The sequence below is a fragment of the Lissotriton helveticus genome, chromosome 5_1, assembly GCF_964261635.1.
Source record: "Lissotriton helveticus chromosome 5_1, aLisHel1.1, whole genome shotgun sequence".
Taxonomy (NCBI): Eukaryota; Metazoa; Chordata; class Amphibia; order Caudata; family Salamandridae; genus Lissotriton; species Lissotriton helveticus.
The window spans coordinates 1,450,856,354-1,450,884,055 of record NC_136065.1 but is presented as its reverse complement, the minus strand read 5'-3'; the positions used below and the strand labels follow the sequence as shown (position 1 = coordinate 1,450,884,055).

At 47.7% G+C, this 27,702-nt stretch overlaps 1 protein-coding gene across 4 annotated transcripts in view; it reads left to right on the top strand.

Moving 5' to 3' along the window:
* The window catches only part of LOC144755477 (cytochrome P450 2G1-like), a 359,316-nt gene that overhangs the window by 34,020 nt on the left and 297,594 nt on the right, over nucleotides 1–27,702 (top strand). The window contains exon 3 of one of the 4 annotated variants that reach the window (XM_078644451.1): nucleotides 20,445–20,453. The exons of 2 other annotated variants lie outside the window; for them this stretch is intronic. In XM_078644451.1, the coding sequence (XP_078500577.1) occupies nucleotides 20,445–20,453 (9 nt within the window). Of the gene's footprint in view, nucleotides 1–11,214; nucleotides 11,238–20,444; nucleotides 20,454–27,702 lie in introns of all 4 variants that reach the window. One more of the 4 variants, XM_078644449.1, reaches the window with a different exon arrangement.

Sequence of the window (27,702 nt, the reverse complement as noted above, 5' to 3'; positions counted from 1 at the left end):
TAGACATCTTAAACAGGGGGAACATATTACTGCTGCTGAAAACCATAGACAGCCTCAAAAACATATCATCTAGTGACTTGGAATCGGTAGAATTCACAGAACCCTCGGGACTCCTCGGAGTAGAATCAACAAAAACAGTATGGGCCACAGCAGAATTCCCAGAGAGACTATTAAAAGAAAAAGCAAAGTTTGACTCCTGGGGAATAAAAATACAGCCTTTCTTTAAACCAAGATACCCAGATCTTTATTAGTCGTCAGTCAACAAAGGATAAAAACAAATGAACAACCAGATCAGAATACAATTCTAAGAGGGGCACGAAGTAAAACCCCCGAGAACTTAGTCCATCGAGAACAGTCCAAGAAGAGAACATCGGCCATCGACTGTCTGCCCTCGTACAATTGGAGCTGGCTCTCAAGGACTTTAATGCGAAAGATACAAACCTATGACAAAGCAACGCAAAAACAACAAATACACTCAGCACTGTCAGCTTATGCTCTTGGAACATCAATGGCCTAGGAGACAAGTTCTCGGACGCAGATTTAAAAATCAACCTGCAAAGATTTGCCATCATTTTACTGCAAGAAACCTGGTCCGACTCTCCTCCAGCGCTGTCGGGTTACAATCTAAATTTTCTATCGTCTACACAGAGCTCACCGTTTGGCCACAAGAAAGGAGGTCTTGCCATATATAGTGCGATACAATCGATTGCTGAAGCGGTACCATTGGCCTACAAGCTAGCCCTCCCAAACGCTATGCAAGTACTGCGACTGTCATTCCGTGAGCAGAACAAAAAAGACGACATAACCCTAATAAACCTCTATTTGCATCCCAGGGAGAAAATCAAGGGAGCACAACAGCTGAAGGAAGAACTTGAAAAATTAATAAAAACTGAGAAAACGAACAGCATAATCATCACAGGGGACTTTAACCTAAATATGCTCAGCACTTCGGTCCCTGAAGGCACCGACGAGGAGGATCCATTTGCCTGGGAGCAAAATCATCAAGACAGCACCTCGGGAGGCAGAAGCACGAAAACAGCTAGGAGCCTGTTGGCCAAATTAGAAGAGCTGGGCTTCAGGGCACTTAACAGCAGATTCCCAGGCTACCAACCACAATTTGCAACATTTCACAGCACAACGGCAAGCTCCACAATCGACTTCACATTCTTCTTGCGTAGCCTGTAGCAAAGGGTAAGAGATTTTCACATCTGCACGACAGACCACAGCGATCACCTCAACCAGGAAACTAGGATAGACGCACCAGTAATACCAAGCCCTCCAGGCGTTAGCAAACTAGGCTTGGACTTCACAAGAAATGAAAGACGGATAAAGTGCAAAACCAATGACCCTCAAAACCTCATATTGCAAGCGAAACGAGCTCTAAATGAGGCACAATCTGCATTCCTAAACCTAATCATATGCTGGGAGGCATTTATAAAAAAACAGAGAGACATAGCCAAAAGAAACAGATATATAAAGCCAGATGGAAAGGGCAATGCCGTGAAACACATGAGCCATTACAATTTCAAAAACGATATCCAGCTAAAAAGGCTGAAGACGCAGATTAACAACACTCTGCGAAGAGTAAAAACAGATCCTTCCGCCTGCCAAGAGCTGAGACAGTTAAAAGGTAACCGCAGGAAACTAATATGGCAACTAAAAAAAGATGCTGACGAAGCCTTTTGGGGAAAACTACTACACGATGCCAAAACAAACGACAGCGCACAGTTCTGGCAAAAGATTAATAGCCTGATCAGCGAGCGAAGCCAGGGGATCGAATCCCACGCGACGGAAGAGGATTGGACAACTTACCTTAGTACACATTTTAACGATGCCCAAGAACTGCGGAAAGAATCATGTCATGCAAAAATCAGCCGCTAAGAACAGAAGTCCCCACACAAAGAAACCCCTGTAAGTCACGAGGAACTATTAATTACGAACTCACAATTATGTAATAGAATCTCGAAAGGGAGAAGAGAGGGAGCCCCTGGCCCAAACGGCATACCTCCAATCGTATTCAAACAAGAGACATAATACTGGGCTGCTGTCTTTAAACCAATGTTCGAAAAAATATGGCAGACCTCAACAATCCCATGTTCCTGGAGGGGGGCAATTATCTCCCCTATATTTAAAAAAGGGGACAGAAAAGACCCAAGAAGCTATCGCCTCATAGCTTTACTTGATAACGAGGCAAAATACTATGCTGGCCTCTTACTCTAGGAGCTAATATCATGGGCGGAAGAAACATCAGCAATCCCATTCAACCAAACCGGTTTCAGGAAAAAAATGGGGACGACCACTAACATCTGGCCTTATCACTTCTGATTGACTCAGCGCTAGAGGCAAAACAACCCATATACCTGTGCTACATCAAATATAGCTTCGCCTTCGACCACGTAAATAGAAATCTATTGTGGCAAAAACTAAAGAGAATGGAAATCTCTTCAATATTGCTGAAGTAACTAATTCTTTTGCACAACGAAACCTGGGTCCAGGTTAAACTAGGAGCAGGGGACTTCTTAAATAAGAAAATCCCAACCATCACAGGTGTAAAGCAAGGATGCGTGCTAGCGCCAACTCTATTCAATCTTTATATGGCCGAATTATCAACCATACTAAACTAAAATACCTCCCACGCACCTAAATTAGGGGGCATCCAGCTGTCCAATCTATTCTATGCGGATGACCTGGTGCTAATTAGCCCGACTCCGATAGGCCTACAGCGGCTCCTTGACATCACCTCGCAATACTCCAAAACAAATAAACTTAGTATCAACTACGACAAAACAAAAGTCATGTGCTTTAACCATTGCAAAAAGAAATCAACACCCAGTTGGTTCATGGATGCAAGGAAACTGGATGTCACAAAACAATATCGCTATCTGGGAGTAACCATAGATCACACGGGCAGCTTTATACCACAACGAGAGGAAATAAAAAAGAGAGGCCTAATGACAGCAGTATCTTTTAAAAATTTGAAAAACAAGATCGCCGGGCCAAATCTCTCGCCATTAATAAAGCTGATCCAAGCCAAACTGATTCCATCTGTTACGTATGGAAGCGAAGCAATGAGAGGCAGGGACACCAAAACAGTAGACGGAGTAATAACAAGAGCAATGCGCATGATTTTTGGCCTCCCGCGTTACACCTCACCGGCGCAAATCCGACTCGAATTTGGGTTGGTAAAAGAAGAGCTGGCACGCAAGGGAGTATACCTTAAAAGTTGGTATAAAATCAGCCGGGGAGAGGTAAATAACCTTAACGCACTTCTTTCGAAAGATCTACAAAGTTAAGATAACAGCCCAGCAAGGCTTTTTTTGGAGGACGCAATAAAACAACTGGGGGTGCGATAACTGTGGGATCTACAAGGGAACCTGACAGGCGTCAAAAAAGCAGTAAAAAACATTGTCAGGATAGAATCTCTCTTACAGGACAAAGCATCACTGACGGAGCGAGCACACGGTTGGCTAACTGTACAAACTTACAATAAACTTACACCACAAACATATCTTCTGACCAGCTTCACCAAAAAAACAAAAGAGTCATTCCTAAAATATCAGCTAGGAGTATTGCCCTCAGCAGACCATATAGCCCCCTGGCTGCGTCCCCCAAAACCAGCAAAATGCCGCCTGTGCGGGAATGATGAGGAAAACATCTTACACCTCATCACTATCTGCAAGGAGATGCTGCAAGAACACAGGAACCTGTTGAGACCACTATTTAACAAAAAAGGAATCAGGTCCTGCAGGCAAGCAGTCCTGGCTTGCTTTTCAGGTGACAAAGTCCAAATGGCTTGTCGTCTGGTAAAATACATCGAAGCCGCAGAAGTCAGAATCAAAACAAAGAAAGAATAAACGGATAAAGAAAGCGTATTTTCCACACCCCCAGAGCTAAAATACTCGGACTACATAGAGGCACAGTTGGCTCCCAGGAACAAACATGGACAGTCCATCAAAAAGCATAAGCCTACAGGGAAATGGATGGCCTGCCTCCTATAAAGAATGTGGACTGCTTCCACTCAGAAAGGGAAAGGGGTCAGGTTTACCATAAGAAACCGCCCCCCACTAGTCGCAGAAGTGCCTTAGTGGCGGACGAACATTCCCCCTTAACTACTTTTTCAACTCAAATTTTTAGTACTGTCTAACCGACGTTTTTCCTTTTTTAACTTATCACAAGTACTAGTCCCTAGGCTGCTATAGATATTTTTAACTGCTTTTATTGCTGCTGGTTTTTTGTAATGGATTTTATTAACTGTACAATAAAGTATTACTTACTTACTATGGTTCAAATGGCACATGGGCTGGCACATGTTGGAGCTCTAGCAATAACTAAATTGCTTACGCAAGTTTGGGAGCATCCTGAAATTGCCAGCACATCTAAAAGAGTAGTACGGTCCTGTTTGATCTGTTGGCAGTATAATCTTGGTAAAGGGACACGGACTCCTACAGGAGGGTTTGCTACACCGACTGCACCTTTTGAAGTTTTGCAGATGGATTATATCCAACTTGAACGCTGCAATAATCTGAAATATCTCCTGGTGGTGGTATGTGCCTTCAGCAAATGGATAGAGGCATACCCTACAAAGTATAATACTGCTCTCACCACAGCAAAGGTGCTTCTAAAGGAGTTTTTCCCTAGATATGGTGTTTGTAAGCTTTTGTGGAGTGACAACGGACCTCATTTTATTGGGCAAGTTGTTCAGCATGTCCTGAAAGGACTAGGGATCAAAAAGAAATTCCATACAGTCTTCCACCCGCAATCAGCAGGATTAGCGGAAAGGTACAACGCTACTTTAAAATTGAAGTTGTCAAAAATACTGGCTTCCACGTCTTTAAAGTGGCCAGATGCACTACCTTTGGCATTGTTACCCATAAGATCGGTGCCACACTCACGATCTGGGCTTACACCGTATGAGGTAGTATTCGGAAGGCCAATGAACATTTGGGGAGTTCCTAAGCCACGCCCCATACATGATGTTCCATGTGTTCTGATGAATGATTATTTGGCACAGTTAACCGACAGTTTGATCTCTATTCATCAGCAGGTTCGAGAAGCTCTTCCTGACAGATCTACAGGTGAGGCCCACGAAATCCGACCTGGCGACCATGTGATGGTCAAGGTCTTTGACAGATCGAACAGCTTGGAGCTGAGGTGGGGAGGACCGGAGCAAGTGCTCCTAGTAACAAGGACAGCAGTTCGAGTGACGAACAAGAAGAACTGGGTCAATAGCACACACTGCAAACGAGTGTCGCCTGCCTTGGTGGAACCTGCTGTGTTGACCGACCATCGAGAGATTCTGGAGACGGAGAAAGGTCAAGCTAACTGACCTGACGAATCTGTGGAAGTCTTCCCGGACCACAAGATCGCTGGAGAATCCCGATATCAGCTGAGACCAAGAAAAGAATTTGCAGTGCTGAAAGAGACTGGTTGAGCTACTGCCCTGGGTTAGTGAAACGAAGAGCCGATATGGCAAGGGGGGGATCAGCCCTGCGTAGTGTAGTGACACCCGTCTTGGCCCGTGGTGAAGAAATCAACGGCTGCCCAGGGATAAGATCAATTATTGCTGTTGCTGAAATGAATAACAAAAGAACCATTTGTGCTGTAGGGTTTGTTGTTGCTCTGGTGATTATGGCAAAGTGAGAAAGTGGCTTCTGCTCGACAGCTTTTTGTTGCCACTACTACAGCGCCAGTGGAACATCATTACTTCACGCTTCCCTACCATGAGCAGAAGCATCAACAATCTACCTAAATAATACATTCATCCAGGTGTTGCATCATACACACAATGTCACGAATACCACCAACTGTTGGGAGTGTGGAATGATACCTGCACACCAAAAGAAAGGAGGAACACCTTTTATTCCTCTACCGTTTTCCCATAACGGTTCTTGTCAATCTTGGTATGCACTTTTGTTTGCTTTTGGAAAGCCTTCAGTAGGTGGGATTAACCTTTGTCTGAATAAAGTATGCTATCAAGATACAGATGGTTATTCTCAAGCTAAAGGGACTAAATGGGAATGGGAAGAGTATCAACCGGACAATATTTCGACACCATATGTCTTCATGAATATGAGGAACATTAAGTACACTGGACCTTTTGCAATTTCAGTGACCAGAGCTAACGCAGATTTATGTTTTGGCAGTGCTGGAAGGATTCAAGTAGGACGGAGTGAATGTATTTTGACATTCACTATTGAAGGTGCTAATAACAGTAGATTTACATCTTCACATAATACGTATTTTGTATGTGGTAATAAAGGATACTATCAATTACCTGTTGGGTGGTCCGGGGTATGTTACATATCATTTTTGTTGCCATCTGTGTTCTTGGCCCCTTCATCATATCGCCGAAATCTAAAGTTGTATAATGACATTTCTAAGAATAGATACAAACGAACAATAAGTACAGATGAGGTTGATCAGACTGATACCACTTTGCAACAATATGTCGATTTCAATTTGGGTTTGTTCTTATTTGTGGGAGCTGCATTGAATAGCAGAAAGATCAGGCGATTGTATCGTGTTGTGGAAGCTGTTACCAATCAGACAGCAATGGTACTTGGGAACATTACAGAGGAACTGCAAATTGCAAGGATTGTAGCACTCCAAAACAGGATGGTGCTTGATGTGATTTTGGCTGATCGAGGTGGTGCATATCGCATCATCGGTAGCAGTTGCTGTGTATTTATACCAGATCACTCACCTTCAGTATACAACGCAATATCAAAACTGCATAGGATTGCTGCAGAGATTCACCCAGAGACTGGTACATGGACTTTTTCGACCTGGTTCTGGACACTATTTGCTACTTGGGGCTGTAAACTTCTGACTATTCTATGTACACTACTGGTGACACTATTTAAATGCTGTACTTGTATACAATGTGTTCCGATGCTTTGCTCCATGTGTTTCACTGCTTGTACACCTGCCCAAAAAAATATTGCAGAAATAAAAGCACAAACATTTTTAAATAAAGAAATCACTGAGATGATGAGCATCAATGTACAGGATGCATATCTAGATTACCCCAGATAAACTAAAGTCTTCAGCTAATGCTAAAAGGGTTGTCTGGTGTAATTTGGCAGGGATTAGGTTAGGATTAGCGGAAGCCATCCGGCATTTAGAGACTATCTTGTCCGTTTTATGGAATCCATTTTGTATTTATGTCAGCCATTTTGTTTGCCATGTGCTACCATGTGCTCTGTCCTACCTTCCTGTTAACTGCTCTTGAAATCTGCCTAGAGACGATATATATTTAGCCTTTTCTGCTTCGCATATGCTCAGTTGAGCTTGCAGCTGTCCATGCAGCTGCTGTATTCTGTAACTGTCAGGATGTGTTCACCAGAATTAGCAACTGTTAGCTCCTCCCACTTGTTGACTGTGCATTTTCTGTATGACCTTATATGTACCTAAAACCAGCATTTTGTACCTGTACCGCCTTCATTTGAGCCCCTGTGTGGGTATAAAGGGACGAAGTTCCTTCCATTCAGTGTGCTACTTCATACATTACCGCAGGGTACTGTGTGAATGTAGTTCCACCTCATGCGGTTTAATAAACTTTGTACTTTCTATTCCAGTTTCTGTGCCAACTTTTATTCTATGGTCTGAGGACTCTGTGCAGAGAAGGGAGAACCCCTAGCACTGGTAGGCCTTGCTGAGGCCCACCACCACACACAGGCCTGCAGTGCAGGCCACAAGCAATGCAGTTACCTGCTGCCTCACAGCTGCAACATGGTGGTAGTAAGTGGGTTGGGCCGCTGTAGTACACAGTGCAGCGGGAAGGCCATGCTCATGGAGAAAGACACCAGCATCACTACGAGTGAGGAAGCATCTGGTGTCTCCACGAGGCCTGCAGTGAGAGGAGATAATGCTGCGGCCTGGAGGAAAGGTGGTCACCAAGAGGTCGCGCGAGGCACCATGACCTCCAAAAGACAATGAGTAGGGAAGAGCTGGTAAGAACTTCAAACGATGCTGCAGTGCCACCTAATGGCTCTAGGTGGATTACTGCAAGGGATCAAATGGAACATTTTATTGAGGAATGTCCCGCATCGCTGAGGAGACTGCCCTGTACCTTTTCTGCAGTGGGGAAAGCACCCAGAAATGTGAATGTGAAAGGGGATTGAGAGGCTATGTGTCCCCATGTCAAGTTGCTACCAACAGGAAAGCTGCCAAGAGCCCAGTGTAAGCACTTAGAGTAGAACCAAGGCAGTACACCAAAGTAAGTTCGAGGTGGTGATGCCAAGTGCCCATGGAAGAGAGCCTGAGCGAAGGGGGGTTACTGGCAGACACAGAATATTCCAGATCTGAAGGACAGAGGGCACAAAAGTCAGTAGTGCGCTGAGGACCGTGAGTGAGAGCCCTGCTAAGAAGATTTCCAAATCGGTGTAGTTTGAGGTGCAAGGAGTGCATCTTAAAGCGAAGCAGAGACCTGTGAGATGTCGAAGAAGAGACTTGTGAGAGGCCGAAGAAGAGACCTGTGAGACATTGATGAAGAGACTTATGAGAGGTTGTGAAAAGAAGAAGGTCACAATGAGAGGTCGGGTCAGTGGACGAGGAGAAGGCTCAGTCCTAGGGGTAGGGCATGGCCAGGGAGGCACATGTGAAGTGCACATCACATGGAGAGGCCTGGTCAAAAGAGTAGGACAAGATGGCATCGGAGTGCGTTGTGAAGTGGATGAAGATGAAAGGGAAGAAGTGTGGCACAATGCCACAGCACTAGAGAATAAATAAGAAGAGAAAGGTGTGTAGTAGACATCTGGCACATCACACAGCACAGTATATGACTGTGAGCATCATTGCAATTGAGTTCATCCCCCAAGTACAGCTCAGGTGCCTTGGACATCTAGAGTGAAGCAATGTCTCTATTAAACACACAGAGGTCAGTGAGGCTTTTTTGGCACCATTAGAGGCTGGCCGCACAGAAATACCCGGCTAGACCTAGCGAACCTGGAACCTGTGGAAGAGAGAAGCCAGAACATTTGTACCACCCCCTTTGGGGTTGCAGGTGAGCCTGGCGTGTGGTTACTGTTCCTTGTAAGGTGCGTGAGCACCAATGTCACCCCTAGCGCGCAGTATACTTATTTGAAGCGCGCACACACAGTATTTATGTTAATCATAGAACTCTGTAGAAGCATGACGGGCGCTGCGATCACCATGAATACTTGTAAAAAAGCAGGCACTCTGCCTAAAATAAAGGGCAGGCAGCAAGCCTAAAAGCAAGACATGTTTGGAGTGGGAAAAGGCAGTTCTCCCGCCTGGCAGTGGGCATTATATTTGTTTTGTAATATAATAAATTCAGGTGAAAAAGTTTTGTTTAGAAGCCCACAGCTGACGGGTTTGAAGGTTGGTTGCCGAATACAGAAGCTCCATAGACTTGATTCTACCTCTTGTCTCTTTAATCCACCATCAGACACTCCTTGATCCTTTACCTCACTCTTTCAGGTTGCTTTCTCCCCTTATCACTGTTTTCCGTCTGTTTCTTAATCCTGCTCCCCCCTTAGTGTTTTTTCACTCACTTGCTCTGGGTGAAAGTTTGATAAGCAGTGCTTTAAATGGAGAGAAAAAGTGCAGGTGCTCATCAAATTAGGCTATGACCCGAAATGCAGGGAAAACAGGCAGGTTTAGGCATGGGGCTAGGGGGCATGGCTACTGAGAAATATTTACTGGCAATCACTGTGGTAACTAATTGATGGTGCATGGTGTGGTAACCCACTGACATTCAGAGACAGAGACAGCAGATGACCACTAACTTTACACAGACATAGTTTTACTAACAAAAACTATGCAGCGCTCCAATAGTCTTTCATCCATTTGAGGTTGATAACATGAGTACCATTGAGTTGGGTAATAATAAAAATCTGTTATTCAGTGCCAAGATGCCAACTGGAGAACCTGTGCTTTAACACATCTTTAACGCATCTTAAAAGGATATCGTGGCTGGAATTGAGCCCATGCCATTTAAACGAAAACAAAAATAAGAGCAACCTATATGTCCCTGGAAACTGGGTATAGCTAACAGCCAATCTACAATTTTTCACAAGGAACTCATTTAAATCATGCAATCATTTATATTTTGACAAGGTATTACTTTCTTGTCTTAATTTAAGCAGAAGTAACATACCATGTAGTCAATATGCAATACATTTGTTTTCTTATGAAGTTATTCTTAATAATTGACTTCAAAGAGCACACATGACTAAGGGAAAACACAGCACCACAATGCAGATTTTAAGCAGCAGTCACTTCAGCCAAAATAGGTGCTTTTATTTTCAATCATAAGTAGAAAATGTTTGTCAATTAATACTGTGTATAAACGCTATTTACACACACATAATAGAACATTTCGTGACTTTTGTGACCCCAGTGGACTGACCATAACCAAAACAGTGAATATAATTATAGTGACATTTTTTTTAAAAAGGGGAGCTGTCTATTGGAGTAGAAAGGATGTCAATAGGGGTTTCAGAGTAATTCATAGACACTAGGGTATGTTCTAGTCTTTCTTGGACTGTCCTCTATATGTAGTCAACAGCTTTTGACCCTCTGTGTATACAGTGTCACTTGTGCTTTAACATATGTTAAAAGGATATAGTGGCTGGAATTGAGTACATGCCTGGCACAGCCAGTGTGAAAAAGGCCCACGTGCAAGGAAGAAATTTTTTATCTTTTGTTCATCACCCAGTGAAGTATCGTGCTTTATTTTGATCCTTTTTTAACTCTTCCATGACACTTCAGAATTACAAAAGAACTGCTTAATTTGTCTTTCCTTATTTCTAATTTCGAAATATGTGTGCAATTCATTTACAGATATTCATGTTTGAAAACTTCCAAAAATCCATTCACTCTGCAGTCAGGGAAAGAGAAGTAAACTTCAATCTCCATGTTTAAAGAATATGCAGCAATTTGTCAGACGTATCACCTGACATTAAACCGCTGTAACTCCAGTGAGGTTATTGTGGATGCCACCCTGTACTCCCAGCACCTATTCTGCTTCTTGGAGAAAGGTCAACAGCTCAAAACAAATGTAAAAAAAAAATACAACAAATTGTGCTCACTGAGCATCAGCATTGGAGTGTGGTAAGCCTGACTTACCAACTTTTTCTATCCCCTGTAAATCTTTACAGCAGGCAGAGTAGAATTGGGATTAAAAGGCCCCACGACCAGAGGGCTCGCATTAGCAGAGAGTGTGCACTGCAGGATCCCACGCATGTCCAGAAAGTCCACCCACCAGGGTAGAGGCCTCCAATGCCACCTGGGCACCAGGGAGGCTGCCGCAGCCATCGCCTCCATTTCCTCCCGGCCCATCATGGGCTCAATGTCCCAGCTCGACAGGGGGTAAAGGAGTCAGGTGAAAGATCCCAATGCAGGCAGGCTATGGGGTACCTTACTTGGGCTCCTGCCTGCCCACTCATGATTAATCCCTCTCCCTTCCCACTACCTTAAATCTGCACATATCAGTGTGTCCATGCCGGCCAATGTCCCATGCACTAACACGCCGGCCCGAAAACAAGAGGGGAGGGAGCTGAGGCCCACTTGTTCCTGTGGCAGGCCTCCAGCGAGGCCATTTAGTCCCCATTGGAACCTTGCAACATCCAAATGATACAGATACCAAAACTGCCAACAGGCCACCAAAAAAACAGCCCAAAGTTGGCCCTAACGGCTCACCTGCCCATCGTGCGACACCCAAGTGCCAGCCGTATCAATCCGATGAAGATCAAAATTCAGGAGCAATGCACATCTGTTAGTTCGTGTTTGATACCTACATTATTCAATATCTGAGAGAGCATGTGGAGTGGAGATCGTGGCTTATGCAGATGATACACAATTTCTGATCTACTTCGGCACTGACAAAATAAAAGTTCAATTTGCTCACTGTCTGACAGAAATTGCTAATTAGATGCCCATGAATTGCCTCCAACTCAATAGTGCAAAAACCGAGCTTGTGTGTTTTTAAAGAGCCCATGAGTTATGGTCAGCCGACTGGTGGTCCTCTGATTTTGGCTCAGCTCCTCTTCCTAAGCAAGTAGTGAAGAACTTAGGAGTTAAGAGCATTTTCTCAAGGAACTATAGCTGCGTTATCGGCACTTTATCGCAATAAAACTAACGCCCCATTCATAAGCTGGTGATAACAGTGCATATCACCAGTTTACCTGCGATAGCAGCCGCAAAAAACATCGCCACAGATGACCCTGGCAACTATCGCTAATGAGATGCCGATTAGGCGTTCCCGTGCCAAAAGCCGTGACAACACCACACATCAACATTCTCAATGACCAGCCAGATCGGCGATCAGATCACAAAACAGACAATAAGGCCTGTTAGCAGCAGGAAATTAACACCTGCCTGACCTGGTGTAAAGTTGGACGACAGCTTGCATCAGAAAAGGGAGCTCAGGCCAGAGCCACACGTGAAGAACAACAGATGCCCTGGAGCCACTAATCATGCAGCCCAGGCACCCAAGAGGGCCACAACACCCACCACCACCACACCATGGACCCCCCAACCCCTCCGACCACCACCGTCCCCCCGAGCCAACACTGAGGCAGCACAGACAAAGACAGCAACCCCCTGAAAACGCACCAACCTCACAGACCCAACACTAGAGAATGCCATTGCCCACTACAGGCTCAAAGGGACAACCATCCTCCGCCTCCTAACCACCATTGCCCACAGTCTGGCGGTACCAACACAGCGGGGACAACCAACATCCCACCTCAGACAAAGCTGCTGGCCGTGCTGCACGTGTTGGCCTCTAGTACCTTCCAACCAACAACTGCCAGAGTCGGAGGAGTCTCACAGCCAGCCCAATCCAAGTTCCGCACAACGGTTGTGGATGACATCGTCACCTTGGTACCCCACTATATATACTTCCTCTACACTGCGCAGAAACAGCTGGAGACCAAGCAAGGTGCCTACGCCATAGCTGGCTTCCCGCACGTGTTGGGGGCAATTGACTGCACACATGTCCTACTTGTGCCCCCTGGCAACACTGCACACAATAACCGCAACAGAAAGCACACCTATTCCATCAATGTGCAGGCAATAGTGGACCACCTGGGACCCTTCACCATCGTCGCCGCCAACCACCCAGACAGTGTGCATTATTCCTACATCTTCCGACAGTCCATCATCAACCGGCGCTTCCAGGATGGCACCTAAGGAAATGCACTGCTCGTTGGCAAGTACCAAATGAACACACCACACACCTCAACTCCACAATCATGCAACTCACAACACTGGGAATACACATTACAAAGTAAAATAAACATGTCAAAGAACATTACCACCCACCAGACACGACATCACAACTTACTGTGGGAACCTGGGCCAGCCATGCACATAAGCCATCAACGGCATGGCACCTCAGAAGATTGTGGGAAGAGGTGGGGACAAGGCATGTGCAAAAGAGGCAAGTGACCAATGAATGAGAATGTACACCATGCCAAGTGGGCAGTGGATGTGCTGGACAGACTGCAGTATGCAGACCACATACATATCCATGTCTACATGGACTGCTGGTGTTTGGAGTGTAGTGGACAGTGGACGCAACCATGTCACCCCAGCCAGTGGGGAAGCTCGTGGAAATGTAGCTTGTTATGTGCCCCCCTGTAAGCATGAGCAGAGTGGGCTGGCCCAGTGTAAGCCAGGTCAGCATAGGGGTGTGAATAAGAAGCACGTAGCTTTGGGCGTAGTTCTCTTCCAGAATTCCCAATGTCTCTGCCAGGGTGGCGCCCCTCACCCTGCCACAAGGCCGTTGCGGTCGCCGTGAGCGGTGATGCCTGCGATCCTGTGTGCCTGCTCCCCATGCCACTGGTCCCCGAACTCGTCTTGCCCGTCCCTGTGCACCAATGACTCACTGCTCACCTGCTTGTGTTGAAGAGGGCCCTCCACCTGCTGGTGCAAGCTCCAAGCCCGAGGCCTACACAACGGACTAGTGGGTCACACATTTGGAACTGAGTCCTGTTTTTTTAATGGCAGAGTACATATCATTGCACGCAAGGAGAGGTGTAAGAGGATAACGCATTTCAGTCATGAGGAAAAAAAGATAATTGTTACGGAGGTGACCGAACACTACCAACAACTGCCCTGGTGCCACTAACTCTGTGCATCTCGACCCAACGACATGTGTCTGGGGGCCACTGCTGACTACTGCCTCTGGACTACCCTGCGGTTGAGTAAGACACACATTTGGAACTGAGTCTTGATCATGAAATGGCCTAGTACACATGGCAATGCAGACTTCAAATCACTATAATCCCTTCGATGTGATGCCACCAAGTCTGTGTGTAGCTTTCCAACCACATGTGTCTGTGGGATAACGCAGACTACTGCCCTCAGGCCACACTATGCTAGAGTAGGTCGCACATTTGGAACTGAGATTTGATTATGCAATGGCAGAGTATATATGTTAATGCAGAGTTCAAAACACTATACTCCCTATGATGTGGTGCCACCGACTCTGTGCATAGCGATACAACTACACATGTCTGTGGTACCTTTCTGGCAATGCCTTCGGCCCACACTGCGGTCGAATAGGTCACAGTTGGGACTGAGTCTTGATTAGCAATGGCCGAGTTCATATCATTGTACCGGCATCATGGCAGACTGCATCCCCTCACAGCCCTGGTGCCACTTAGTCTGATCCCTGACATTCATGGACACTCTCTGTTTGAACTTTGGTGACATCTGAGTCTATGGACTGGGGGTTGCCTTCATCCTCATGTAGCTGATACAGACATGCTCGTAATGATATGGCTGTAGTTTTCCACTACTCCATTTGCCGCTTCTTGATGGCATCTGTCGTCTGCATCATGCCCTGCAGGACCTTTCCACCGTCCCCCGCAACCATCCGCCACATTCATCTCGGACATCGATGGGGACTCGCTCAGTCCGGGTGGCCCTACCTCAGTGCAGCACAAGTCACCGTCCCGTGGCGGTGTGCCTGTGCCGGCTGCAGTGCATTCGGGCCACTATCTCTGTGCAGCTGAAGTCATGGACCCTGTCTGATAGAATATTGGATGGCCTCTGTGATGATGGCATTGTGGTCATCAACACCATGTGTATGTGGCCCTGCGCTGTCAGCTGCCTCCGGCCTACACTGCGATCCACCAGGGCTCACACATCAAAGTGAGTCCTGACCGGCCCGGACATCGCATCACCGCAGGTGGCACAAGCCAGCACCGCCAGGTCCAACTCCAACCGCCAACTGCTAGAGTCAAAACAGTTGTACTGGCAGACTAACAGAGTTGCTCACGCCTGTCGGGGATGCCATCATCTGCCTAGTACCCTGTTCAGAACTCTAGGTGCCACTAACTCAGTGCACCACGAGTCAATGTCCATTTCTGTTTTGGTTATGTGTGGGGAGAGCTCATGCAGTAATGTCACCTCAGGCAGTGTGGGAGACCTGGGATGATGATGAGGAAGACGATGCAGGTTTGACACCCACCACTGCAGCTGCAGCAGGAATATCCCAAAGAGACACAATCCTAGACCTTTTCTTCACATGAGCGCGCTCAGCTCCAGTGCCCCAACCTCAGTGCAATGCTATTAATGGACACTTCTGTTTGCTCATTGGGTGACCTCTGTACTTGCTCCGGCTACCACCATGATGCTCTGCTGTTGTCTCTGTAATGCTGGTGTTTTCTGTTTCCATTTTAATAGCATTCACCGCTGTGGTTGTTGCCAGCACAAATAACTCTGTGAGGGCTGGTTCACAATCACCCCACGTACATCCAGCACAGGTGTCTCTGTACATGTGACCCTGCCAATAAAGGGGCTGGGCGCACGTGCCTATAGCCAGTCCCAGCAACTATCTGAGTGTGTCAGTGTGGTCATATTGTATGCATTAGGGCCCGGGCCCTACAACATTACATTGTGCTGTATACAGCGGATGCAACCGTGCCCCCGCAGGCAGCAGGTACGACCTTGGACATGTAGCTTTGTCGTCACCCACTCAATACATAAGAGGAGTGGACTGGGCCGCGGCACGGTGGTCCAGCGTGGGTGTGTGAATGGTAATTCCAGGGCTCTGGGCGTGGTTCAGTACAGGAAATGTGCAAATGCATGTGTCTCTGTCACAGTGTGGGTCTCCTTTGTGGGGTGTAGGTGGTCCCTGCTGGGACTTAGACACCCCGTATGTGATGTAGTTCGGCTTCCATGAGCTCTGATCCTACCCGCACCGGTTCAGACGCCTCCTTTTGGCATTCTGACACCTGGCTTCTGAATGCGATGTGTGCCTCGGTGGAGTGTTGGGAGCCAGCCCTGGTGGCGGGTGCTTCCTGCTGTGTGGTCTGTGCAGGGGATGGGGTCTCCTCTATGTAGCTTGGCTGCCCTGCTCCTGTGGGTGGATTGCTTACGATGTCCATGAGCTGCTGTAATGCATCTGTGTCGGAGGTGTGGTAGTCGTCTCCAGCATCACTGATGAGTTGTCTGGTCTGTTCTGCTTGATGTGTAGTTTATTCCTCTGCAATGAGAAGGGGCGATGCATGTTGACATTGTGTTGACATGTATGTTGGCGCATTGTTCTTGTTGACGTGCAGACTGTATTACAATGTACATTGTGACTGTTTAGGAAGTGCTGACAATTTGATGCGGGACAGTGTACATTTGGACTACGTGACGGATGTGAGGTTGTACACGTACATTTCACAGTTTCCTGCTCAGTTAGATAGATGTGATTGGCCTGTGTACCCAGTTGTGTTCCCTGTTCTGCAGTGTCGGTGTTGAACTTTCTACCACATTGTCATGCGATGTGCTGTGATTGCTATGTGTGTGTGCTGAAGTGTGCCACAGGGATCAGTGACATGATCCTGGGTCATTTTGGGTGTGAAGTGTGCTACACATCATTGTGCAGGTGTGTCATTGTGCCCATCTTCCCCACTCCCAGTACCTGGTCGTTATTCACCCTGTTGATGTTGTGTCAGGTCCTCTTGAGCTGTGTCCGTACTCCCAACTCCTTGCTCCATCTCCACACTAATGACTGCGGCCTCCATTTCCTCCAGCTCCTCCTGTGGTGCAGGACTACCACCTCCTGTCGCTGTTGCTGCCTTCCTGTTGGCAGTGGGATTGTGCTTGGTTTTGCTTTTCACATCATGCCAGCTCCTCTTGGCCTCCTCCATTGACCTCCTTGACACTCTGACTGCATTCACGTTAGTCTAATTGTGGGTCAGTTGATGGTAGTGTACTGTCACCTCCATGACGCTGATCTGGTTTTGCTGCGGACTGCACCACGTCTTCCTCTTCCTCTTCTCCTTGGCCTCCCCCAACCCTGAGGTTCCTTGCTGGTGGTCTGTGGGGCTTGTGGGGTTCGAGTTGGCCTCTGCACTCAGTTCGGGTGCATTAATGGTGCTACGCCGTTGAATTGTTTTTGGTGTGTTCTTTTTTTTCCTTTTATAGTGCATGGGATTTGCAGGCCTGTCACTGGTTTTTGCTGCTTTTTGTATTGCAATTGGCCTCATCGCAACTTTTTTTGTGTTGGTGTTTCGCATTTTTGCGGCGTCGCGTTGTCTTTCTCACAAACATTTGACGCGTTGTCGTGGGCCTAGTGCATAGTACCTCTTTGTTGAGAATACTGAGATAACACGGCGTTGTTTTCCCACAAAAGACTGCGATATGAAGAGATGCGTTAAGCTTATTTTGCTGAAATTATCACACGTTCTTTAGAATATCCCCCTTTGTCTATGAGAGATCAAGTTATCTCCAATTGTGGCATAAGCTTGCCAAAAATGAGGCTTCTAAAGAAAGTTTTTCATTAACCACCTTCCTTGTCCAGGATAAGCCTTGTACAGGCTCTCATAATCAGCCGCCTTGATTATGAAAATGCCTCATTAGTTGCTGTGAATGACACCTTGCTAAACAAGTTGCAAGTTGTGCAGAACCCAGCTGCCTGGCTTATCGCCAACTTTCCTCCATGAACTTCATTGACACCAACTTAGAAAAAAATCATTGGCTGCCTGTGAAGAAATGTACAGTCTTCAAATTGTGTTGTCTGACCCACAAGGTTTTTTTATAAATCTTCACATGTTCTACTCTCCTCAAGACTCAGATACTACCAGCCAGCTAGGCAGCTAAGGTCCTCCAACAAGGCCCTGATAGAGATTCCACGCATTTGCATGCACAGATTTGATGGCAGGTCGTTTTGCTTTTTCAGTCCCATTCCACTGGAATAAACTGCCCCTCCACCCCCATACCTGTTCTGACTTATGGGACTTCAAAAAGGCACTGAAAACATGGTTGTTCTGGAACCACTTGTCTTTGCCTCCTCCGCAGCACTGAGATACTCCTACAGGAGTCAGTCGAGCATCCTGGGTCATCAATCACTCTGTAAGAGTAGGGGCCCTAACTGCAGTACTCTTGTTTCTAGGGTGTCTGGATGGCACAGCATGCAGAAATCCAGTCCTAGGTTCCTGTCTGGTACTGGAGGGAAACTTACTCCGCGGGTGCGGTTTCTGGCTGGCCCCCTGTCGCTGATCCTTGCTGCTGTATGACAAAGAAGGAAGGGAAAGCCATTGCAAACTGCATTTTTAAAGAGCTTCCCTTCCTTCCTCCCACACATCGATGGGATGGTGACTTCACATGTTTTGGTGATGGTCACTGCCAGGGTGAAATTCTAATCATGTGCGCATTCACTGCACAGTTGTGTATGCTCATGTGATGACAAGTTCTTTGGGAAATCCCGACATGCTGCAGTGAGTACTGGTACTCTCCCGTGGGCACGGAAAAGTTCCGGTACTCAGAGCTGAAAAAAAGAAGTGCCCGTTCTCAGTGCCGGCAAATTCTGGCCCATTTAAATCATTGCGGGATTAGGAAAAAAAGGGCCATTTCCCAAAGTGCTGCCAAGCCCCACCTGCAATCACCAGCTCAAACAGAGCACTGCAGCTAAACCAGGCCTGTACTTGTGCAGTAAGGAAAAAAGACTCGTCCATTGCACGTTGAAGAAGTACATGATCTTCTCCTTGTCTCTTGACAAAGTATAAGAGTTGCATAATTATTATGTGACTAGACAGAAATCTGAATGCAGGAGTTATAGAGGGACGTGCAAGTTCCCTTTTCCTGAATACAATATAACTTTGCTGTGTGAATGGTGTGTCTGTATGATTAACCTGCCTGACTTACTGTCCAGCATCCATTCCTGGAGGTTGAGCCACTAAAGGCTCCAGCCTAAGGTCCTCCAGGACTCTCAGGCCATAAATGGGCCACGCCTTCTAGTAGTTGCCAAGTCGTCGACCTACCTTTCCTCTAGCTCATTTTCACACTTACCTTCCAGCCCCCGCCCTCCCATGTTCAGCACTAGAGAGGTTGCGAGCACCAAGGGCATTTTGCATTTCAACCACTTGCGCGCTAGCGGTTTTCCCGCTGTGCGCTGGATTTTTCAAAAAGCCGCGTTACATGATGAGCTCAGCTCGTCATCAGCATACGAGCGCCGTAACTCATGACGAGCTGAGCTCATCATGAGCGCGGAAGGGGTTAATAAAAGGTACTAAAAATGCAAAAAGCCCACAGCGATTGCCTAACCCTCCTCTGCTGCACACAAGATGCCCTCCTACATAGTGGGCTTCCCAGCAGTGCTTAGAATCCGTGTTTACTGTTGAGTTCAATGAATATACCACAGTGATGTACTTCCAAGGTTTTATCCTTGAAACTCAAAATTTAGTCATAAAAGCAAATAAAATATTAAATATCTGTATAATAAAAATATATGGTCAACAATTTAATACAGATACATTCTAGTATGAGAGACAAAGCTTTGCAGCATACAAGAATGAAATTACTTTGGAACATGGTAAAAAATAACAGCATCTCAAACTAAATGCCTAGTGAGTTAAGTGCAAATAAGAAAACATTAGAATCCCATCATGTCAAAATGGGAAATGCACTCAAGCATGTGATATATACATTATGGGGAAGAACACATATTATTGGGAGCATTAATTTAATAATGCAATTCAACAGGGGGGGCGTGGCCAAGCAACATGGCCGACAGGACGTGAGCTTTTTAGCTCCGGGCCGGCCCGCCGAGTAAGCCTGCAAAAATCCTGGAAACCGGACCGTATTGCTATCCCTGTACATTGATTTGCAATTGACAGCCCGCGGTGCATCGGAGGAGCTGCTTTTTCAGCTACAAAAACAGAAGGAGGATGGTGTCGGAAGCGGGCCTAGCTAAACCTGAGAAGCGATGTGTCGTGGTCCCACACTGGAGGTGCGCGGCTATGCCCGCAGCTTGTGTGGTGCCCTGGGGCTGGGACTAGCGTTCGCCTGACTGACATTGCGGGCACCCTACTGCCTTTCTTGGTTTGGAGGGCGCTGACCGTTGGTTTGCCCTTCTGGATGGGGAAAATGCCTGCTGTCCCGGAATGGTTGATGCCGTCTGGATCCGTGCCCGCGTGGAGGGCTTGGGGGCGGTGGTGGTGTTGAAAGTGAAATGGACACAGTCGTGGTCCGTCCAGTGGGGCTGGGTGGTGTGGCTGAAGCGGATGTTTGTTCCTCCCGTGAAGATGGGGTCGAGGGTGTGTCCAGCTCTGTGGATGGGCGTGCTGACCACCTGATTCAGACAGAGGTTGTCAAGGTTGTTGAGGAGAGTGGTGTAGTCGGAGTCGTTGCAGTTGTCGAGGTGGAAGTTTAGGTCCACTAGTAGAATGTAGTCCGTGGAGGTGATGACTTGGGTGAGTCACCAGTTAAGAGGCACTGGTTCTATTATAGAGGCCAGAGGACTCCACCCACTTTGTGAGAGGCTCAGTAATGATGATGAAGGCAATCCAGCATACATTTCCTATAAAAGAGTTACCAGCACCCCAACTCTTTAATCCCAGGATGAGGAGAGAAAAACCCCCATTCCAAACCAGTAAACAGGCATTCAACAGCCATGCACGTATCTTCCGCACAACTTCAATACAGAGTGGGGTGCCGACTGGGCATCTCCCAGCTTCATATCACACCATCTGGATAGCAGTCAGGATGTCATAGCCCAATTTCAAACCAAGAGCCAGAACTAAATAATGTAAAACATATCATCAACTACTTCGTTTACACCAGCAATACATTACTACATCACCCGATTCAATGCAACAATGTCAAATAATTTTGTCAGAGGTGCCGCTAGAAGATAGTCATCTGAGTTACGGGTGGAGACTGAGGCATGATCAGAGTCAGAGTATCCCATTTCCTAATCACCCAGCACAGAGGGATGGCTTAATTCCGTCCCACTTATAGCTGCCACTACCTCCACAACTCTCTGTCGTTTGTGCCATGCTTGGGAGTGAGAAGGGGTTGCATAAGTGCCAGTCTTCGCCCACTCACCCTAGGGGGCGTTCCACTGAGTGTTGGTGGGGGAGCTCCCTCCCTGTTGGGGGAGATGCTCAATTCAATCTCTTTTGATTTCTCACCCCCTAAGTGCGACTGGTATGCCCAGACGTGGGTCCCGGGCTCACTGTGCCACTGGATTTAAGCTATTCTGGCTTATGAGGGGTGAAACCAAGAAACTGGTCCTAGGATGCTTGTTTCCAGTCAAGGGAGGACCTTGTTTGGCAGTTCGGGCTGGACTGTTTCCATGAGGCACAGGGTCAAGGCTGATTTGCATATGGCTAGGTCTAAACTGGGGTGGCATGTTGAGCAAAATAATTATGGTTTTATCCCAGATCTCTTGACTGGGGTGAATGTTTTTATTTGTTCTGTATTCCGTCCATAAATTGTTTGTCTTTTGCTTTCTCACCGTAAATGTGTCAGGTATGCCCAGACGTGGGTCCCGGGCTCACTGTGCCACTGGATTCAAGCTATCCTGGCTGATGAGGGGTGAAACCCCAAAACTGGACCTAGGATGCTTGTTTCCGGTCCAGGGAGTACCTGGTTTCCCTATTGAACAAGTGTCCAGCACTACGCAGAGGTTATAGCAAGGTCAGGGTTTCAATGAAGTCCCTTACATATCCAGCGCTGTGGTGTAAGTCCTCATGCAGTTGAGGCAGTGGGAGCAAGGGGCAGTCCCAGGGCTGATCTGTCGGGCTCAAAGTGAGGGCCACGGGGTCACGGTTGAAACACTCAAAGCAAGCAAATAGGCATGAGTTCTGAGCTAAACTCGCACCGCATTTCAGGAGAAGTCAAGGGCAGATACGAGCGCTATGTGCTATCTCTCCTCATCCCAAGTGGTGACTGAGATGAGAGCCAGATCCGAGGATAGGTACTGTGTAGGGTCTGCCATTAAGAAGAGAGGGGGGTTCCTTGTGTACTGCAATTAGGGTTCCAATGTCAAATGATGCCTCCCTCTCAAGGAGCATTATCAGTGCTCTGGCACGGAAATCCCAATGACATCTTGGCAGAGACGTCTCAAACAAGTTGCTGGGTCCACTAACTGAGAGGACCCATTGTAAGGGCTGAATGTGCAACCAGGTGCTGATACACAGTCTAAGGTCCACCATGTCAGTAGGGACCTATGCAGTATACTCTATGTGTGCTTTCAGTAGGTGGTGTCCACCTGCCCAAAGTTATTGCAGCCTCAACAGCTCCACCACCACTGGGGCAAGAATAGTGCAGTAAAGGGGCTCCAATATGGCAAATCAGGAGAAATACAGCCAGTAGATGATAGGGATAGGATGCCGCCCAAGGGCGCCTTCATCTGCAGCACAGTCAATTTCAGCGCCCGCTACGAAACTGGTGCAGTGTTTCTTGACACGTCCTTGTAGTGTGGGGAAATGCAGTATCTCCACCGGTGGGGACTGCTATCCAGCTGGAGACCAAGTTTAGACCCAGGGCCCCGCCAAACGTGACACCCGCCCTCAATTAATATTACTTCAACAGTTGGACTCTGATGGGGGAGAGGTTGCCTGGGCCGCCTCGACCAAATCCAGAATCAGTTCCCCCCAGTGTGCGCTCCATGCAGCGGACAGCCTTTTGGGCGGGTCAACTGTACTCACGGATTGATCTGTGGCACTTGATGGGTCCATGCTTTGTGCTTGCAGTGTATACAGGGTCCCAGTCACCACTACGCAGTCCAACTCTGTCATCCCCGGAGTGTCTCCTCCAGCTCGGGTTCGATCAGCCACCGGTGAACCAGTCATGTATCACCAGGAGGCAAGTGGCCAGACATTATAGAAACAGATTGGTCATGCCCATTCCACCATCGAATGGGGCTTTTTGACAGGAGGTGAATGCCATGCGTGGTCTCGAGGTGTTCCAGAGGAAGGCAGTGGTCATACTGTCTAGTGATTGGAACCATCCGCTGGAGAGATATAGTGGAAGGTTCTGGAGTATGTATAGGAATCTGGGGAATACCATTATTTGAAATAAGGCAACTCTTTCTATCCGGGTAAGAGGGAGGGATTGCCATTTACGGAGCTCAGTTTTGGTTGTCTGGAATAGGGGGGTGACTTTGAGCGACCAGGTGAGTTGTGTGAGTAATGCCGCCTAGAGGCCCAGGTATTTGAAAGAAAGGCGTCCTATAGGAATATTCATCTGCCTGTTTATGCATTCCCTATACACGCTCCCTATCAGTGGGGTCGACTTGGCTAGGTTGAAATGTAAGCCTCAGGTTGCCTCAAAGGAGTGGAGGAGCTGGAGGCATCTGCGGCCCGAGCGGCCATGTCCGCCAAGAAAAGGATGTTGTCTGCGTAGAGAGCGATGAGGTCTTTGTGCGCTCTCCGCCAGTGCCATCTGCAGATCTGGGTATCGGCACGGACATGGCATGCCAGGGTTTAATGGCCATGAAAAAAGGCGGAGTGCCACAGGGCACCCCTGCCTTGTGCCCTGTTGGATTGGGAAGGCATCTGAGAGGGCTCTATTTTCAAGCACACGAGCCGATGGGTTTGAGTACAGTACTCGCACTAGGCTGCGGAAGTGGTGCCTCGTGCCCACCGCCATTAGTACTGCCTGCAGGTAGTGCCAGTCGACAGTGTTGAAGGCTTTTTCAAAATCAAGCAACGGAAGGGCGAGCTAGAGGATGAGAAGATGGCTATAGGCCAGCGCCAAATGAAGGCCATGTATGCAGTGCCTAGTGCGGAGGCTTGAATCCACATTGGTCAGGGTGAATGAGGCTGTTGATGACTGATTTAAGGCATGGGGTAGGGCCATCGTGTCAAATTTTACTTTGGTATTGATGAGTGAGATTGAGCGGTAATCTGAACAGGAGGGCAATGGGGGTTGTGTCTTGGATATGAACACTATTGTTGCCATATCTGTCTGATATCTTTCTCTTTTTTTGTGGCAGAACTTGTCCTCTTGGAGGAACCAATTGTTGAGTCTTCAGAGCAGCCGCAAAGTGGCTGCTGGTTTTCCAATCTGGAGGATAAGGGGCGAATGGTACAATATTCCCTTGGGGAGGATGCGGACATCCACGACCGGGCACAGACTGAAGTGGGCATAAAGAAAAGATCGATGCGCATGTGAGTGTGGTGCGCTGCTGAGGTGTGAGTGTACTACCTAATCCGTCATTTGTCTTGCGTGTTGAGTCCTATGTGTTGAGTCCTATGTGTAGATGTGGTGGCAGTGGCATCTTCGGCTGGTAGCATGACTGCGTTGAAGTCGTCTCGAATTACTGTGAAGCCCGGAGAGAGGAGAAAGTGTCTACTGTGGTGCTTAGAGTTGGTGCAATGGTCGTTGGGGCACGTAAAGTGAGATCAGGTTAATGGTCATGTCCCTCAGGGTTCCAGTCAGGGCCATGAAACAGCCTTGTGGGTCTCTGGTTACATGAGTGGGAGTGAGAGGGAGGGTACGGCGCAGAAGGTTCACAGTCCTTAGGATCCTTGCTCGAACCCAGCGTGCCAGACCCAATCAAATGCTTGGTGGGCAAGGAAGGGGCAATGGTTGCCCATGAGGTGGGTCTCCTGAAGCAAGAGAACAGTAGGGGCCATCCTTTTAGAGTGAGTCAGTACTGCTGTGTGTTTTACTTTGTCCAGGAGCCCATTCACATTCCAGGAGAGGATTCATAGGGCTTGGTTCATGGCTATGTTGGATGTGTGAAATTAGGGGGCAGCGGTCGAGCAGTAAGTGGGCCAGGGTGCCCGAAGTTGGCGCTGTCTAGAGTCTTTCCTTCTCATGTTGACAGTGATAGGTGCCTGCATCTGGTATAGTAAGGTGTTTGCTGAATCTGTGGAGCAAAACAAAGCTAAATTTGGAGACACCGGTCCCGAACCCTGCCCACAACCAACCCCCCCACCCATATTTCTTGAATGAAAGCATCCATTGCCCTAACTAGAACAAGATGTAACAGGACTAAACTATAGGCTTAGTGTATTGGTTACATGGTGGATTCCTCTATATGGCACAATGTGGTTGAGCCTCGGCCAAGTCACAGTAGTTACACTAGAGCCATAGGTATTAAGAGCCGCTATTAGCCAATGTCTTTCATGGCTGATTGCAGGGGCTAGCCCCAAATCAATGTATGTTAGATCATTGGGGTTTGCGATAGGTCGGTGTCTTCTTCGTGTCTTGCAATTAGCAGCCAGTTTGGTCTCTCCTCCTCTCCTATCTGATCAGGTTCCTGATACCAAGGTGGGTCTGTGAGATTCAAGAGCATCAGCAGGTCATTTGAGGTGCGAGCAGCAGCCGTGAGTGAGGTGGATGTTTCTCTGTGGTTGTTGTGGCCCCTGCGAGATCAAGTTCATCGCCTATGCGGTCAGGGGACCACGTGCTGCATAGATCCAGAGTACAATGTGGGGGAGAAGTGGTGCAGCTCCGGAGAGGACTCTCTTCAGTGGCCCAAGTCCACACCTCCTCTGTCAAAGAAGAAGGTTTTGTTTTGGACCACTCTAAATGGGTGGGAAACAGTGGTCGGTACTGGTGGCTTAGGGCCCTCAGTTTCTATTTTACTTCAATGTAGGAGCGGCGTCTTGTCTGGACCTCTTTAGTATTGTCCAGAAAGATCATGACCTTGTGGCTCTGGCAGGACAGTGTCATTCGAGTGTGGGCTGCCTGCAGGATGGTGTCCCTGTCTTTAAAGATGAGGATTCTGGCAATTATCAGCTGGTATGGGGCACCCGTGAAGGCTTGGGTGTCCAGGCTCGGTGGGTGCGTTCCACTGCAAACCATGTCTAGAGTCCATCCACAAGCATCCATGACCTAATCCAGGTTTCAACAAAGTTTGCCATCTGCCCTGTCTCTGCCCCCTTGGATGCCCAAAAGCGGTAGGTTGTTGCGCTGTGAGCGGTTTTTGGCATATTCTGCACGCCTGTGTAATTCTTTTGTGTGGGTTTGGAGTTGTGAGACCTTCTCTTTAAGGCACTGAACACGATCCTCCACTGTGGATAAGCAGAAATCTGCCTCCGTGAGATGGACCGTGGCATTGAGGAGTTCCTGTCTGATGAGGGCCATGTCAACTCGCACCTCTCTGATTTTGCTCACTACTGAGTCGTATGAGGATCGTATGGCTTGCAAGATTGTTGCAAGATCTCCTTCAGGGAGGGTAACCTTGCCATGGATTACTTCGCTGGCCACGGTTTCGCTCGTGGTGTACTGCTCCATCCGGGTTTGCGTTGCAGGAGGCTTGGGCAGGGACTCTGCCAGCTCACTGGCCGCAGCCAGGGCCTCCTCTATGTGGGCCCGGGGCTCTGTCTTCTCACCCCTAGGGTCTGCTGCACTATTAGAGAGGCCTCCTACCCCCCTCACATTGTCTTCACTCACTGGGTTGGGCCCACTACAACTAGGTTCACTGCCGTGTCAGCTCAGTGTCGGGAGGCATGGCTGATTGAGGGATGTTTCTCTGCACTTTGCTGGGCCTACCACATCTGAAGCGCCAGCTTCTCTGTCTCTCGCTCGGCAGCCACCATCTTGGATCGGGAGGAGTGGCAGGCCACAGAGTGTTGTCTGTTTCATTGGCCACCAGAGGCATCCAGACACGCTTTCGGGGACCACTACTGGCCTGGAGAGTCAGGTCCTCCTCAGTTGCGACTGTGTTGTGATCCTGTAGTTGTCACAGGTGGGTCGCGAAGCCTGTCCACAGCCCTGCGATTTTCTTCTGCGGGTGAGTCGGTTTTGGGTACAGCCCTTTGTTGATGGTGTTGACACACTATGTAGATCTGCTCTGGTGACTTTGGAAGACCCAAGGGGTCCGAGGATATGTGTGGATGACGAAGTTGTCAGGAGCACTCTTAGAGTGCGACCACCATCTTGATGCTTGAAGCCTCGCCCGAGTAATGGTTCTTTAAAGTAGTGCAATGTGTGTTATTCACACAAAGTATTGAACTATTTAGTGCTACTGATTTCTGTCAACCAAAGGAAGAGACCCTGGAATATAAAAGGATTGCTTTGACCGTCCATCTGCTCGGGCAACGCTATACTTTCTGCCTGCTGCTGCAACCCATTGCCGACCCTACCCAGCCTGTTCAAAGAACTTTAGGCCCAAGATTCCTCTCAGCTCTAGAGAGAAGGAGCCATGAACCATGCTTGCTTGGTGTTATACTGGCCCCTATTCCCATGTTAACATTCACTTACTGCATTTGTGCTTTTACGCATGGTTGCTGCAGCTGACAGACTCCAAGTGACAGCAAAGTCTTTGCCCGGTCGATGGATGCTGTGCCGCGGTAGACACACTCAATCACTCACAACAAAAGATGGTGAACTTGTTCTAGACCAGAAATACTCTAAGTATGGCCCACTGACTCAGCACTAACATTGAAAAATACATTAAATAAAGAGGCAAACCTTTACTTAAAAGTTAATTGAAGTTTAAAAAAGGAAGTAACTAGGTTATCCTGCAAAGCCTAACTCTATAAACACCTTTGT